Source organism: Balearica regulorum, chromosome 21 (assembly GCF_011004875.1).
Source record: "Balearica regulorum gibbericeps isolate bBalReg1 chromosome 21, bBalReg1.pri, whole genome shotgun sequence".
Lineage (NCBI taxonomy): Eukaryota > Metazoa > Chordata > Aves > Gruiformes > Gruidae > Balearica > Balearica regulorum.
The window spans coordinates 3,205,778-3,223,157 of record NC_046204.1 but is presented as its reverse complement, the minus strand read 5'-3'; the positions used below and the strand labels follow the sequence as shown (position 1 = coordinate 3,223,157).

General features: G+C 46.6%; 1 protein-coding gene across 1 annotated transcript in view; it reads right to left on the bottom strand.

Annotated features, from left to right (window-relative positions):
• The window catches only part of ACAP3 (ArfGAP with coiled-coil, ankyrin repeat and PH domains 3), a 95,492-nt gene that overhangs the window by 49,054 nt on the left and 29,058 nt on the right, over positions 1-17,380 (bottom strand). The window contains exons 2-4 of the mRNA XM_075773485.1: positions 4,460-4,517; positions 784-903; positions 222-275 (exon numbers count right to left, since the gene is read on the bottom strand). Coding sequence (XP_075629600.1) covers positions 222-275; positions 784-903; positions 4,460-4,517 — 232 coding nt within the window. The remainder of the gene's footprint in view (positions 1-221; positions 276-783; positions 904-4,459; positions 4,518-17,380) is intronic.

The following is a 17,380-nucleotide window of genomic DNA, read 5'->3' as shown; positions in this document are numbered from 1 at the left end:
CATCCAATTCAATACTGTGGCAAGAGGCAACAAAAACTCCCAGTCCTTTGCTGCTCTCCTGGCTGCGCAACGTGCAGGGACTGGAACCTGAGAGACGCTCCCCTGACGGACCCCACCTTTGTGCAATGTCAAGTAAGCCAAACTCCGGAGACCATTAATCAGTGCCTTGAGAAAGAGGTTGCCATCAGCACACAAAAAGACAAGAGGAAGCGGCATCTTACCATGTGATAGTTAATCATTTCCTGCAGACTGTCTCCAAATTTGTCGAGGCACTCCTGGAAAAAAAAGGTAAAGAGAACTGGCAGTGAATAGAAGCAGCTGCCCTTCATCCCCAGGGGTTCAACGGCTGAGAGAGACTCATTAAGCCACTGAAGAGCCCCCCTGTCATTTGGCAAGAAGGCGTTTCAAAAATGTCTGACATTGAAGCCATAGGCTCCCCGTCCTTTCCAGTTTAGCGCTGAAATCAACATGTCAGTTGCCACTTGCGCAGGCTGGTTACCCGCCTTTCCGAAATAACTGATGCTTACTGACCTAGATTCCAACAACCTTGCCAGCACTGTGGCTTCTTAAAAGTCCAGTTCTCCCTGCAAACAACGAATCTCACTCTGATCTTGCAGCATTGCATTATCAGATTGTCTCTACATTCCTCCAAAAATAAAACATACTAAACAGCTACTTGAACAGTATAAGGGTCTTGGGCACGCAGTCCATACGCAGCATCGGGAACCTTAACACTCCCCAGCCCTCACTGTGTCCCATGCTCCATCCCACAGGATGACTTACCGAAATCATTTCATCCTTCTTGCACTGTTGCGACAAGTCCCGGACTCCGCTGACAAAGTGCTTGTTTGTGGTGATGTAGGCTTTGCCCGCTTCAATCATGCCACTGCATAGCTTTACCAGCTGCACAAGGGGAGAGGTACGAGCGGATCAGCAGCTGATCACAAACTGAATTGCAGCCAGGCTGGTTTTAATCTGCACCGACACCCAAGACCTTTAGAACAGGATGCCATTCACGTTCCTGGTGTGGCTACACTGGTAACCCTTACTGCATCTGGCAGAAACAGGGATGCAAATCTCACTTGTCAGGGTATGTCATGCTGTCAACTTTTCACTCGTTACTTGAGAACAACAGTTCTAGGCTATCCCCTGAGGACAGATAAATCAGGGCTGCCCATTTTTGCCAGTGGGTTTCTACTGTTCGTTCTATCCTGAGGCATCAGGACTGCAATAAAAGGAACCTGATCACATAGATTGACTGAAGAGATTTAAGATTCCTTGGTGCTCGGTGGAAGTGATAAGCTGTCTAGAATCAACCTGCCTGGGATAAATCATCAAGATTGTAGACAACTATGAATCAATTCCCACAATTCTGCAGCCCAAGGAAACTGCTGGCGCACTGTGAGGGATTACTGCCTGTACCTCTGGACTGCCTGCGACTTAGTACAGCTTTTCTGATGGACCTGGAAGAAGCTTTGTTCGGAGAGAAGTTAACAACTTTAAGCAAGCTACACACGCTCCGATTCTCATCGCCAGCCTTGTTATAGTAAAGCTACCAGTGAAGTTACCCGGAACTTACAGCAAAATGGGGTGGCTTCCTCACTTTGGAATTAGTTTGCTGCAACACAGGCATACATCTCCAGACAGCCTTTATTAACTTTTGATAATTTAACAGCTGCAGGAAACATTCTCAGACTTCCTAGCCACAGCAAACTGTCTTAGCATGCCTGGAACTGGCTGCAAAGACTGGAGCATTAGCTTAGCCAGAATTCCTGGCCATTAGCCTATCTGCTTTCAGCCAAAGCTCCTTGTAAAAGGTTACGTGAAACAACTGAAGATAAATCCACAAACCAAAGGCCCAAGAGATTTGCAATAGCAACGTCCGGCCACTGAGCACAATTTTTTAATTTGTTTTGGTTGGTTGGTTTTAAATCATCACTGTTCTAGGCTTTTTAACTAAGTGAAAAACTTTAGCTGCTAATAATGAACAACGTTTGGAACCAAAGTTTTCCATTCTCAAAATCCAGGAGCTTTTTAGGGATATTAATCATACGAATGAAAAATGGCTTTAGAAATCGATCCCTGTCACCCAGCCTCACCTACAAGCTGGGAATGAGTAGCACTCCAGCTTGGCTTGATGCCAAAGCCCCACTGAAGCATGGTGTGCTGTTTTTAGGCTTGGTGCTTGTTCTATTTATGCAGCCACAAGGCTTTGGGGTCTAATCTATATGCATGCATTGCAGAACAAGCTTGCTTGCTTCTGTCTGCAGTTCCGTAAAAATCTGAGTGTATTTGAATGTATAAATATATATATAGTCACACGTGGTATATCTGTGTATACGTAGCATACACAGTCTTCCCTCTTTCACAATCACATCCTCTCCCGTCCACGCAATTTGACAGAACAGCATTGGATGCTAGCAGACTTCTATTATCCCATCCAAGCCCAGAGAAGAAAAGCAAACAGATGCAGTTCCTGTCACATCTGGAGCCCAGACATACACTAGGGGTTTGGACAGATCCTCTGGAAAGGAAATCCAGCCTATTCTGCAACGTGGCGGTTTCTAGCATAGCTCTGTGCAAACACTTGTGGCCACGGCTGTGTTACTAGTAGCTGAAGGCCATTCAGCACAAGCAGCGTCCCAAGGGCAGCAATGATGGCTTTGCAGATGGAGCACAGGACAGAATGAAGGAAATCTCTTTGAAATAGCAATCAAGCCCAAATCTCTGGTGTTCCCTTGGATGAATCATTTAGACTGCCCTTTACCTTCACTTTAAACAGGTGTTAAAAGGCTAATAATTTATAAACTAAGTGCTCAGGGGCACAGTAAAAGGTGGAGAAACAGAATCAGTCCTTGCCAGCTTGCTGCTCTTTAAGAACTAGTCATGCCAGCCATTTGGGTACCACTGAACACTTACACCACGCCCTGGAAAGGCTGCCCTGGGCACCCACCCAGCTGGTACACAGGAGAGGAGCTGGGCCATCCAAGGCTGATTTATTAGGAATGGGGGTGATGATTGAATCTTGTCCAAAGTTACCCTCAGAGAAACTAATTTGAAATTCAGTGGCTCTTCAGATGCCAACTCCAGCCTCAGTTGACCTGGACCCAGGCCTGATAAGTCTGTTGCTGACAGTGACTGAGCCAGAACTTCGCATGGCTGGTTGTCTCTGCAGCAGACAGGGGAAGTGATGCACCCAAACAGAATGAAACGTCTGCCCACTTTGCTCTACCAGAATATCGCCCTATAACTGCTGTCAGGGGAAGACCAAAATTGCATGAGACTATTGTTTTAATGCAGTCCTCACCCAAAGGATCTCAAATCAATTTGCAGCAAAGCACTGAACAAGAAAAAGCTGAGAGCCCTGAACAGCTCTTGTACTTCCAGCCCACCCTCCTGGCTCCAGGGCTGTTCCTGGCACACCAAGTCCTCTGACTACAGGGGGCACTGACAGCAGCAGTGCTAGAATCAGAGCAAGTTTTGCCCCATGCTTTGTCTTTAGAGCCTTAGCCACTCCCATACAGGAAAACAGATAACCTAAATCCCTTTGCAGCTTTCACTAGTGAGACTAGTTAGCTTGTGCAGATACCAACTTCAAGCAGCTTGAGTAGTAAATAGGTTTTATAGGACACAGCTTTGCCTAGGGCTTGTGACTTCAACAAAGCCCATTTCCCCATCAGACAGAGGAGTTTTATCACTTGCTAGCTTTGGGAAATCTTGCAGATAAAAAGCCAACAGCTCTTCTGGCTCCTCTTCTTCATTTCTCTCTGTTCTCATTTAGAAACAGCTTGGCTGATGTCTCAAACATCAGGAGGAGTGGGGGCGGAAAAGTCACCTTCCATCATAAAGCCTCTGACTTAAATCTAAACTACCAACTGGATGCAAAGAATCACCAGCATAAATGCAAAATGGCCAAACTGGTCCCTGAGAGGATATTTCCAGTGCCAGATTACAGCTGTGGCACAGAGCCTGGCTGAACATCAGACAGCAACCACCATCATCAGACTGAATCCAGCCCCTTGTTTACCTTGCAAGTGTCTCCTTACATCCCTGAGCTGACAGCATGGCGCCTGTGCTGCGTGGACATGCAACGGCTCCTGCCCCACGCAGGTTAATATCACAAGCGAGATGGTGGAGAGGGGGAACAGACAGCACCGAAATAACTTGCCACAGCAGGAGAAGCAGTGCCTGTCGCCTGAGATCCAGGACCAGAACAAGAATCATTCAGCATTAGGAGCCCAAGTCCGGACCTCCTGTCCTAACTCCTTTGGCAGTCTCAAAGGAGCCTTGACAGGTACCTGTCAGTAGAGGGAGACATGGTCCTGTTGACAAGCCCCGTGTCTTACACATCAGTTTCCTGACAGCCTGTGATGGGCTCACTTTTTAGAGGAGACTGGTGGGGCCATACTCCTAAGCAGGAACTCGGTCAGCTCCTCTTCAAACCATTGCCCCATCTTACCTTGTCAAGCTTTGCCTCTATCTCCACCACATCTGTTTCCACTTCATCAATGGTTGCCCTATAATGACAACAGCAAAAAAAAAATAATTAATTGATTGCTTATGATGATTGGGAAAGAATCCAGAAAGTTCCAGATGAGTAAAGATCAGAGGGACTATGGTATGTGTGGTGGTGGTGGACAGGAGCAGGGATTCACACTTCCCACTTCGGAGTTTCCTGTTGCTATGTAAGCTCAGGACTGACTTATTCAGAAAGATCACACCGCGTCAGGAATCAGTTCCACAGGGCTGGGAAAAGAGATGAAGACTATGCTATTTTCTATCAGCGTCATGGAGAAATTCAGGTGTGCTGCAGTAGTCATACAGCAGACTCATTTAGAGGCCTTGTTCTGATTCTGCAGGCAGTGCTGTTAATTGGTAGTAATGCTAAGTGACACAGAAATAACCACTGTGACACCTTAGCCATCCATTCACATCAGGCACAAATTGCTTGCTTCAGTACCACCAAAACCCATTTTCTAGACTATAAGTGTGCCTGAAGTGCAGCCACATGGCGAATTATGTCCTTTGAACCTCAGGAACCATCACTCGAGCAGAAACAAATCTTGGTTCTTTTGTCACTGAACACATGCGGGGCTTTGCTTGCATACAGATAAATCTGCTCCATGATTATTGGATCTGTTGTCTTTCCACGTCACTGGACAGATGTGACAGTAGCAGGCTAGCAGAATCCAGCTGCAAAGGTCACCAGGCTTCCCTCACAAAGTAAAATATTAATGTGACACCAGCCATTTGCAAGAGGCATGTGGTATGAAATGACTTTTTTGAGGCCAGAGTCCATCAGTAAGCACCGTAAACCTGAGAGCATTCCCTTGCAGAGCTGCTCACTACTATATGATGTCTATACTTGGACAGTTGTTTCTTTAACTGCACACCTGGAAATGCAGTAAGCCTCATGCCACCCTTTTGCACCAAGGATATGCAATCCTAATTTCACTGCAAGGAGCTTCTTAAGGTTGTGGGGTTGCAATTTAAAAGGTTGGTTCCCGAAATATTACACTCAGGCTTTAAAAAATCCAGCACTGAACACGTGCCAGCTAAAAGAACAGTTGGGGAGAGATGTGACTTAGAGCCACATGAATCAATATTGCTATCTCAGCAAAAGGATAGAACACCCGCAAACCAAAGGGAACAGCAAAAGTCCTGAAGAAACCATTAGAGTATGTAGTCACTCTGTGTCTCTGAGGCTCTTGGTGCCTTCAGTGAATGATGAAGATAGTGACTGCCTTCACTACGGGACATGCTTCTAAGAGAAGGAAGGATAAATTTCAGAAGAAAGCCCAAAATGTCACAAAGCTTGGGTCTAAATCTAAATATCTGCCAAGCGGAGGAAGAGTTCAGGCCAACAGCATGGTACTTGTAAGTACCTTACAAAGATCACATATAACCAAAGTACCACAGCACACGCAGTAACATCTATTCTAAGCATTCTTCAATGGGAAATACATGTAATACCTTACACAGGTGTGTGCAGTCCCCATCTGTAAGCTATGAGACAGTCAACATTTGGTACAGTCCTGTGTAATCCAGGTGGAGCAAAGAGGAGAGAATCTGTCCTCACACAGTATTGGAGTAAAACAGAAGACCAAATGTTGTCAGGTCTGCCTCTAGCATCCAGGAGATCTTCAGCAGCTTCAGACAAACACTGCGGGAGAGAGCAGCTTTTCTACCCATGCGCACCCTCCAAAGCCTCATGTGGGCTATGAGCGGCCAGCTGACTGGGACTTCCTGCGTGGTAGCTCTTTGACTAATGACAACAAAGGCCAGGTGATGTTATATGACTGTGGGAACTCCCCTCCCTGCGTGCCGTGCCTGGCCTTTCCACATACCTGTGCTTCAGGAAGGTGGTACGTAACTGATAACAAGGTGGATCAGAGCAAAGCCCCTTCTTGCACCGCTGAATCCCAAGAAGTTGGAGTTGGTAGGAGAGCTAGGAGACACTGACATACCACACTGCAAACTGAAAGGCTGGAAAGGCTAAATAATACATTGAGCGTCACATGAAGAACCAGTGATGGAGAGTGACCGGTACTCACAAACCAGGAGCACTGGATGCCTCAGCCATTTGACATATTCTCCTAGCGGCGGCACTAAACCCCAAAAAAATGTTTGCAAGAAATTCTTAACTGCCTGGAGGTGGTCACTGGGAGTTCCCAGTCACACAACCTAATGCATTCCTGGTTGCGGTCTCCTGTTACCTATGTGCTCCAAGTGGTCTGACTCACCTGGTTCCTCAGGTGCTGAGGGGTGCTGCCTCAGCCCCAGGCGAAGCTGGCTCAGCGCAGAAGCCTCCATGCGCTGGCCCCATCCCCACCTTGCAGCTGCTGGCTGGGGACCCAGTTCTAAACAGCCCATCGCTGCTTCGAGTCAAACTAAGCCCTGAATCTGAGTGGCCTCAAAGGCTGTGGGTCTAATAGCTGTCTTGTTGAATCTAAATTGGCTCCATAGTCAAGAATTGTGATGTATCAGCTGTAACTCTCCTTCAGAGACTCCTGTCCTTCCCTTCCATTGCTCTCTTGTTCCCAGATGATATTACCTACAAGCAGAGTGTCTCCTCCACCGATGTCCCTGTCCATTAAAAATTCCTTCTAGCCTGTGGTTTGACCACGCTGCTCCCAGCCCTGGAGGGCAGAAGGGGGACACTGGCCATTTACAGGCCACTCGTGACTGCACTGCTGCTCTTTCCTCATCTGGTTTATTTTAACAAGTGAGTCTGAGGGAGAAAAAGGGGTAGGTCTGCTGGTCCTAAATGAGCTGCGATGTTCTTCGGCCATGTGAGCAGCGAGAAGCGCCAAAACCCTGCCAATGTTGTGTGAGGAAAGGATGTGTCTCTGCTCCCTCCATCCAAGAGCTCTTGATGTCATCTCAGCAAACAATACTCCCTACATCTTAACATAAGCCGAACATCAAATGCAGAGGAAACAGGCTAGGTTCTTAATCACCATTATATATCATAGAAGACAGCCTGGAATCTGCTTTCATTCAGAAATACCGGATGCAACAAAATACAACCACTGCCTACAATTGGCTCCTCTACTTCCTGCCGTGCAAGGAGAAATACATACTTACAAAAAGTTTGCTACCTGCTGAGCGCTTTAAATGAAGCATATCTGTTACACCTTCCCTCACCCCACACATCACTTCTCCCTTCCTAGGCCCTTGATAACTGACAGGCCTCTCCTGCCGTGACGCCACATGTAAAAGATGGTGAGGCCAGATTTCACAGATTTCCCAGACACCCTCCATCTAGAGCCACCCCAAGCAAGCAAAACAGGAGGGCAGCCAAGCACTTTGCAAGCCCTGGGCTCTCTGAAGTTGCAGTAACATAGCATGGCTGCTCAGGAGTGTACGTGATCCCTGGCCTTCTCCTCTATCTCTAAGGAAGCTGGCAAGAAACCAGGACAGAGCAGGCAAGACGGCAAGAAGCTACGCATGTTCAAAATGGCCTTTTACATCAGCAGCTCCTCAAAACTGCAGATAGCTAGAGACTAAATCTGCACCCACCATGGCGGGAGCAAGCCTTTGCGTGCAGGTCAGATTTGTGTAGGAATTCATTGAAACAGCCCCCAGGAAGGAACACTTTTGTGCAGAGTCCCAAGGCCTGACCTTGGTGCAGTCGCAGGGCGCTCAGTTTCCCTTATGGGAAAGGGAGGGAACCGGTTACTGCAGGTTTACAAGCAAGTATAGTGCATCTATTTCTTTTTTTTGCACTTCTGTTTTTTAAGAACAAGCTCTGTCTTGGGATGACACTGTAATGCCAGCCTTTGCTTTCTACAAATACCTCTCTGTCCCGCCACAGGCACTCGGAAAAGAAGGAAACGCAATAAGGACGTTATGGAAAATTACTACCACAGATCCAGGTCCAGCCCACAGCATTGCCTCCACTGTCTTTTCCAAGCTCTGGCCTGACTCAAGGACTCCTATAATCTGAAGCTGCAATGCTACTGATAGATGGTGGCTTAGGTCCTACTAGCCAAGCACCTACTAGAGAAAGATTCATTGCACTTCCCATTCTCCCGTCTGCTCACTCAGCCATACAACCAAAAGGGAAAAACTCTAACCGAAGGGTCAGACAACAGACTGATGTCATTAGAGAATGAGGGTCTGTGCTTCAGCACAACAGAAGTGTCATACTCTATTCCCCCACAGGTCATACTCTATTCCCTTACGGCATTGCAGTGCTCACCTGACCTGGCATCCCTCTCTTCTTCTTCCTGAATGTTCTGCGTACAACTGGTACCCATGCCACTGGGCAGCAAGGGACTCGCCGAAGGAAAATTAAAGAAACAGATCTTACTGTGAAGCCCCTTTGGCAGTTCAGGAAAGGTTGTTTTAGCAGGTGTATTTAACAGCGGTCTTTTCATTGGCTTGCAAATTACCTTTGAGCGGTTATTAGCATTTAGGAACTTCTTTACTTTTCAGTTCTGCTGCTGTGTTTCTTTGAACAACATCTCAGCCAACGGGGAGGTTTCATACACTTGCTATTGACTTAATTCCAAAGAAAGATATATAACCAAATATCTGCTCCCCAACTAGAGAAAACTCAGATGTCAGTATGGCCATCTTCAGCACAACACCCACAAGAGTATTTCAAAGCTTTGCAATATTCTCAGTGTTCCTCATAAGCTTGAAAAGTGCCACCTTGCAAGTGTTGGAGAAAGATGTAAAGACTTAGACACCACAGAAGGGAATCAGTGGCTTCTAGAAGACTGGGTGTTCTGTCAGTGCCCTGAAACAGATTCACTGGGCTGCTGGTTACTGTGGTGTCAGCACAGCTACATGACTTTGCCTGTCTGTAGCAATGGCAGAAAGCGGCATCATGAAGATTTCAGTCCTCTGTGCCATAGCAACAATAGCCCAGGAACTTTCTCCAGCAAACTGAAAAAGTAAGAGCTGGGTAGTCCGTTCTTTGCTTTCCTCCAACACTTCTTCCAGCCTCTTCCTTGAGCAGCCCTCTTGCAGCAGCCTCTACAATCCAAGCAGAAATCTAAACTCCTTCACCCTCACATCAGCCAGACTGAAAATGAAATCCTGGTGACTCATTCTGAAAGTACAGACTCCCTTGTGCCCAGGGCTCTGGCCACAATCGATCTGCTACCAGCTCTTTGAAAACACAGTCAAAAAAGAAGCTTCTTTCTCTCTACTAATGCGGTGCCCAAGCTTTACTGAAACACATATGGCTGCCCTATACGAATGGCAGCCTGGCTGTGCCAGGGGCAAAGCTTTCGAAAGAAATGGAATAATTAAAGAGCTTCTTTCAGGCAATTTTTTTCTCTTGCAGCTATTTTTGTTCTCTGGGTTTGGAAGTCGAGTGCCTTCATGCATTGCACTCTTACTGCCAGATTCAATTTTTCCACTTGGTTTCTTCGTGCCTCTGATAGCTGGACATAATAACCAGCTAAAAAAAGAAAGCTGAGATTTCTGGGGTTGCTTTTCTTTTCAGGAAAGCAACAGCAGCCATTGTTTAATCTGCAGACATCAGCTAGAGGCTAGTGTAGCAAGGCAGTCTAGCAGCCTATTTCCTGCCAAAAGGTGGAAAGAGCATCTATAATTTACTCCCCATTTTTATCAGACCCTAAGAAAAGGAGGTGATATATTTGGATTCTGTGTGGAGGAGGAAGACAGTTTGGGTCTGGTATCCACTAAGGTATGAATACAACTGACTGTGGCTAGGAGAGCATGAAACTTGAGCTTTACATTTGGTGTACGGACTTGATATAAAAGATTCCAAGTGTTTGATTTCAAGGACAGTGATCTCATGGATCTATTCAGTTCCAGGACTGTAATGGAGTTCCAGCTTTATTACAGGAAGCAAGGGCAAACATTTATCCATCCTTTCCAGTTACATGGTGCTTTTATATCCGAATGAAGTCCTTGGGGAGATGAATTATAAGGCCGAGATGTGGTTACGGGTAGAACAGCCATACATGCATCTTGGATAAGCTGTAAGTGGAAAACAAAAGGACCTCAGTCCTCAATCAAGTGCCTAACTCCTACCCTGCAGTGTCTTTTCCCATACACCTGGTCTTGTTGGCCAGGGATTTTTCTTTCTGCAGCTCTGGCTCTTTGCTTCTTAGAAAGCAATGGAAGTTCTCTAAGGGCTGGGAGAAGGTTGGAGCAGAGCAGCAGCATGCAAAACCAGAAGCAGTTCAAGTTCCCCCCTCTTCCCCACCTTCTCCTCCTCCCTGACCAAATGATGCCACTGCCATGTCAAAGGAGAAACCAGGGAGCAAAATCTAGAAGTAACGAGTGCTGACACCCTTGCTCATAAACTCACCGCTGTCCCTCCCCAGAACGATGTGCACGAATGCCAGCAAACTTCATTACGATCTGTGCTATTCCAGTACATTGCAAGCAAGCTGGTCATGAGCTAAAGCAGTGTTAACTGAGCTCCTTCTTGACTGGCCCTGCTTCATACAGCCAGGACAGTCCCAGCACATTTGCTCCAAAGAGGTAGAAAGCTTGGGGGAAGAGATTATACCAGATTCTTTAACATCTGATTTCCCATCCTGCAAGGGTACAACATGCCTAAGTCCATCCCTGGGCTTTTGGGGTTCAAAATGTCCTTATCCTGCTCAGTGATGCACTTCCAGAGATCACTGGTCATGCTTCCCTAGAGAAATAATAGGTTTCAGTGCAACTGCTTACTGCAGAACACAAGCACTGGGCTGAATTCTCTGCCAATTTCATTCCCCGATTTAAATCCTCCCACTGTTCCACCAGCGTGTCACAGATAAAAGGCAAAACCCTTTCAGTTACACAAGCAAGCTGAGAACCTGGAATAACTCCACAGGGATGAGTAATGCCACCTCAGCACTGCTGAGCGCCGCTGCTCCATCCTGAAGGAATACAGAAGTCAGATGAACAGGCATGGCAAGTGGCACATACGATCCCTGCTGAACCTACATGCTTGCCATGTCCGCAGCGCTTGTGACTTCTGGCACAAACGGAAGACCCCAGGCACAGGCAGCAGCTGTGGTGTGCGCACGGGGTTGCTCAGCACTTAGGGCTCACACGCTCACCCAGCTGGAGGCATCTGGCTGGGAAACCAAGTGATTCTGACAGGGGGGAATTGAATCCCTTCACCCAAAAAAGCAATGTCCCAATTGCTGGGCAGCTAAAAGCTGTGTAGTCATGTCCTGGCTTGGTGCCCTTCGTGTTTCCTCATGCTGTGCTCTTCCTGCTAATGCTTTTCCAGGCCTTGGGCTATTTCCGTCATGAGGGGAGGAAAAACAATCCACGACCTCATCTGCTAGTCATTCAGCGCAAAGCGGAGCCCTTCCAACTGAAGAGATGAGGCTTGAGTTTCCTGGCTCGGAGAAATCAGCAATTCCCCACAGTCCAGAGGGTTTTACACTGTGAATTTTTCTTTGTCCTTTAAAGAAGCCATTCAGAAGCATGATTTATATGTGACAAAAATCTTCCCGGAAGCGTTTTTATATTCCATGGGAATAGGAATAATAAGCTACACTGCTACCAGAGCACAGGGGCTGTGGCAAGAACACATCTGCCTTTCCCCTCCTGTGACTTGCTTCTACAAACTTTCATTAGATGGTCCTAGCCAAGCACCAAGAGAATAATCGCCCACATCCACAAAGCGATCAAAGCAAGAAAGTCCCACTGGCAAACTGATGCAGAAATCAAGTCGCTGGCATCACTACGGGCAGAGGCTGAGTGTGATTGTGTGGGTGCCTAGAACTGCATTTTGTAAGCTGCGCTTGGGGTGCGGTAAGGACAGAGCTGGTAGAGGAGAAGGGACTAAACCAGAGGGGAAATGGCATCCTGACCGAGGGGCACGGGCTGCGATGGTCAGCCACAAGGCCCCTGTTGTAGTTAGATTATCATTAGTCACCATTTGCTTCTGACTCTGCTGAGTAATAGTCTTACAAAAGAGACAGTTTATGATGACTAGAGCAATGAGCAGGCCTAACAAAGCTGTTATTAGCTGCCACATAAGTCATCTCTTAGCCTTGACTTCCCCATTGCTAAATTTATAAACGTTTGCTTCACAGTGACACTGTGAGTATTCAGTGCTTAATCCACGTTTGGCAAGCTCTGGGGGATCCTCAGGTGACAAGCTGACTACAGCAAAGAACGGTCACGTAGTCGATTAATAAACCTGAGCATTAAACAATATCATATTGCTAACCAGCTCAGACATCAAGTGCTCAACAAACATTTCTCAGAGAAGCCTGTCTGCATTTTTCACATTTCTTTTTCTTCATGGTTAAATAATGGCCATGGTTTTCTTGAATTTTTTTTTCTTAACTGAGTGCCTTTGACACAGACGGACACATGCTCTACATGAAGGCAAGTACGGCAGAAATCCAACACCAAACTAGGTATTAAAAAGTAATAAAATGACCTAAAAACACTTGGTTACCTCTGGCAACTATATGAAGAAGAGAACCAAAAGAACATAAAATGTAATTCCAAATTATTAGCTGCTATAATAGCAACTACTTATACTTGCAGCTGTCAAAGCAACTCACAAAGCTGACTTAATTAAACATGCCCTTTTTTTTCCTCGGAAAGTGCATTTGGTTTTCCTCACTTTTCTGGCAGGGAAACTGAGGCACAAGACTACAAAGACTAAGGGTTTTTTTCAGTATTGAAGTTTAGAAAAACACAGGGTTATTTTGTGCATGCAGTCACCAGACTACAGGTTGTTAAATTGGTCAAGCAAAGGGCTTATTTGTCCTTAAGGGACGTTTATATACAAAGGCTATCTCATTCACCGTCTACAAAAAAGCTGCATTTTATACAGCCAAGCATGTAAAAAGCACCTTGGAGGTTCTTGCTTTCAAAAGTGCCCACTGAATGTAGGCATGTCTCTTTGGGGCCACACAGCTCTGCACCACACGAGCTGATCCTGCTCCGAGCAGTATCAGCAGGACATGTGGTGTCCAAGCCAACTCCCATCGCAGTCAACGTGAAGACATCCCTTTCGCTCAGCAGGAGCAGGAATGTTTCCGGAGAGCCTGCCTCCCTCCCTCCACCTCCATTGATGCCAATTCTAACACAGGCTGATTTGTGACTCTTACATATGTGATTTAACTGCAACATCGTGTTACCACTCCCTTACAAGCCGTCTGTATTGCTGTGCATAAAACTCTCCCCCAGTTGGAGAGAAGAGAAGCTGTAGCCCTTGAACTCCGAACAGAGCCCCACCTGCAGGCCAGCTGTTCCCAGCTGTTCCCAGCTGCTGGCGGGGATGCACGCAGGCTTGCTCGCTTTCAAATCTCTCTTGCCTTGGATGAGTCATACATGAAACAGGAGCACCACATTTAAAGTAGTGCTTTTATACCTTGTGCTATACCTGATCAACATGTTGAGTGGGCTGGGTAGTTCCTAGACACCCACCCTGCACCAGGAATAACTGCAGGCACACGTGCGTAAAACCCACTTTGCTAGCTCCAACAAAAATTACTGTCAAATCCACAAAAATAGTTAATCCATGCCTTGCAGTGACAACTCCTCCACAGAAACATCTTCAGTGGCCAGGAAAAGGACCGCCTCATGAGCCTAATGTGTTCGGAAGTGAGCCACTGGCATATTCAGATCAAAGACAATGCTATTTACCCACCAGGAGCATTCAGATCTCTGTTTAACACAGTTCCAAATCAGGCGGCTAAGGGCCCTACACTACATGTCACGCCAGTGATGTTCAGAGCCTCCCTTAGTTTAATGCTGTGGGACGGAATGAAAGACGGGCTTTCCAGAGCTCAGGACAGGAAACTGGAACTCCTGGATCCCACTCCAGATGGTCACAGCATCCATGGGAGACCACTTCCCACAGTCTCTGTGCCCCATTATCACTATTAAAAGCCTGAGAAAAATGAATCCTTCCTTCTCTTGCAGGAGCGTTTGGAGGATTTAATAAACAGTAGCGGCAAAATGTTCAGTCAGGAGCTGTAGGTGTGCAAAGCAGAGTCGTTGTTATTATTTATTAAATCCGTGTTCTATTTGAAATGGAGCGAAACCAGCATTTGCCTTGGTGAGATCAGCTCTGCCCCTAACTAGACATGGATGTCTGGCACAGACACAAGTTGCTTCTCATTCAACTCCTTCTTCCAGAACCATCAGCAGCCTGACAAGGTCGCTAACAGCTGCCAAACTACCTTCCAAAGGAGCACAGACTTTCTGTAGAAATTAAAATAAGGTGAGCGTGTTCCTTCAAGGAAAAGGGGCCTGCAAGGGAAGATGGGATTTTAAGTTCCACCTCCATATCCTCGTCTTCCGCAAAATACTGTATTTCTGGAGGTTTAAACTGAGATGAGGTAAAAGCCAAGCACTGATTACTAGTGGTCATTCTTTGGATTTTTTTTTTTTCCAAGAGAGAAAAGTGCTGCTTTCATTGCAGGGTGAAATACTGCTGTGGATGACCCTACAGCAAGTATGTTAGTCTCGCTTCCTTTTGTTGGCTGTTAGCATAAGATGCAAAAGAGAAAAATAAGGAACCTGACATAGGCAGACAGCAGAGTCAGCAAAGCTCTAAAACAAAGTAGTTATTAACTTCCCTAAATACCTATCTGAAAGCTTCTGTGCCCTCTAGTATCTACTGTTCTTCCTCCTTTCTTCAAAAGAATAAGTGTACTTTGCATCTCTCTGTCAATGTGAGCAGACAGCACCATGGCAACAGCTCCATGGTGACAATATCCATGACAACCAGCTCCTGCAATTGCTACGGCTTCCTGTTCAAAAGGAGAGCTTGATTTGCATGGCTTTTTTGCATTTGCTCATGGAAATAGCATGGGACTGGTTGCAAGATATTAAGCAGAGCCAAAGGTTTCTGAGGAAAATGAGCAGGACAGTGTTGGAGATGTAAGTTCTAAGGATAGTGTCATTAAATACCAGTTCAGCATCCCACCTCAACTGGACTGTGGACTGGAAAGCGAAGAGAGTCTAGGTGAGATGCTTTCTCAAGGCCACAACCACAGCAAGTTTGTAGTTCTCATACACAAGGCAGAAGAGCAGCCATGCCAGTAAACTGCCATTTCAGACACACGCACCTCTTGTTAAAATACTGGAGATTCGAATCATCTTGTTGGCGCTGGTTCTGTGAGGCTCAACAAGCACAATCCTACAGGAGTACCCCCCAGAGGGATCTGAGAAGGGACTGAAGAGCTACCCTGGATGAGAACATAAAATCTCTCCATTAATGCCAGCCATTCCTGAAACCAAAAGTTCTCTGAAAACATGAATGGAGCCTTATATGCTCACATGCATCACACATGGCGTATAGCTTAGTTGGGAAAATCGAGGCACAAAAAAGGGGAGTCATCTTGCTGAACTTCAAAAAGCAAACAAGCTCAACGTCTCCTGAGTCCTGGTCCCAGCCTTAAACTGGGCTCCTATTGGAACGGTCGACCTAGAACTGGGAAGAGCGATAATGGGGAGTGAAACCAACCAGGAGCTGGGAAGAATATACGGGAAACACACTCCAAGTGTGGCTCTTATTATACCATCACTAATCCGTCCCTGCCATGCACACCAGACAAACGACACTGCCCTCTCCTAATTACATACACGGCAGTGGGATGCCTAGAGCTAAAGAGTGTTAATTTGGGATTAAGTTGCACCTGAGCTTTTGTGGCTCCCTGGCTGATGGTTGGGGTAGCAAATGCTGCTGCCATCTGCTTCTCCTTTGCTTCTTCTCTATTGCCTCTCCTAACCAGTCCTTCACCCCAGCTACTCAGATGTGGGCCAGGCACAGCCCTATCACGCTGTCCATTTAAAAATCAGCAGCCACCACTTCTTTCAAACTCTGCTGCATAACAATTTCTAACCAAGCTAGACTTTTCCATCACATTTCCACCACATTTCCTGTACATGCCAATCCTTAGCCCTTGCTCTTCCATACGTCCATTCATCCTCTTCAGAACATCTGGCTCCCCACATGGTGGGGAGAGCACCACAAAAAAAAAAAAAAAAAAAAAAAAAAGGAGCAGCCTGGGTAATTGAAAACTCTGCATACAACTGAGGAGAGTCAGATCCAATGTATTACTATACCACTGTTGCCCGGGTTTAAGTTTGCTGAAAGGAGGTGGCTTCATAGTCTTGAGTCTGATGTGCACGTCACAGCACTGTCCTCAGTTGTCTCTCACTGGTCCCTCTCTCCTTCCAGAGAGGAACCGGTTCAGCTGATGTTGACTCCCTTAGGCCTTAGAGTCTATTGTTCTTTTGTCAACAGCATGATCAGGACAAACTACATTAAAACTCAGTTGGGTAGAAGACTGATGACTTCAGTAATGCTTAAATTCTATTTCAGAGCAGCAAGTTCTCAAAGTGCAAGCTTCACTTCTCTTTCTGTGGATCAACGGCAAAACTCTGCATTTAGCACCAGAAGGATGAAATCCCACCTTTCTTATCCTTGTGCGGGTTCCTGGTTTTACTGATGGTGGTCTGGATCAGGAGAAAGGGACATCAGGGAAAACATCCCTCCGCCAGCCCCCGAGCCTGCTGCTACCTGCTCTCACCCATCCTTACTGAGCTTCTGAGCAGGTTCATTTGCTTCCTTCAGATTCTTGGGAAACACAGCTTTTGCCCTTGCCCCCTTGTTACTTATCCCCTTTTATCCCTCACTGCCAGCTCCCTGCCTTCCAAGGGGGAGGGAGCTCCTGCAGTCCCTGCTGGCTGCAGCACTCACACAAAGGAAAAGTAAATGTTTATCTGGTTCTTTGGTATGTATATCACTGCTGTGCTTACAGCTCAGCAGAGAAGTCTTGCTGCAGCTGGAGTCAATGCCTTGGAATAGCATATTCCAAGGGTGGGTCTAACTCAGCTGGGGAGAGTGCTGTCTAGTGACGGAGCAGGAGTCTGGGAGCCAGTGCTCCTGGGTTGTATCCTTACCTCTGGCAAT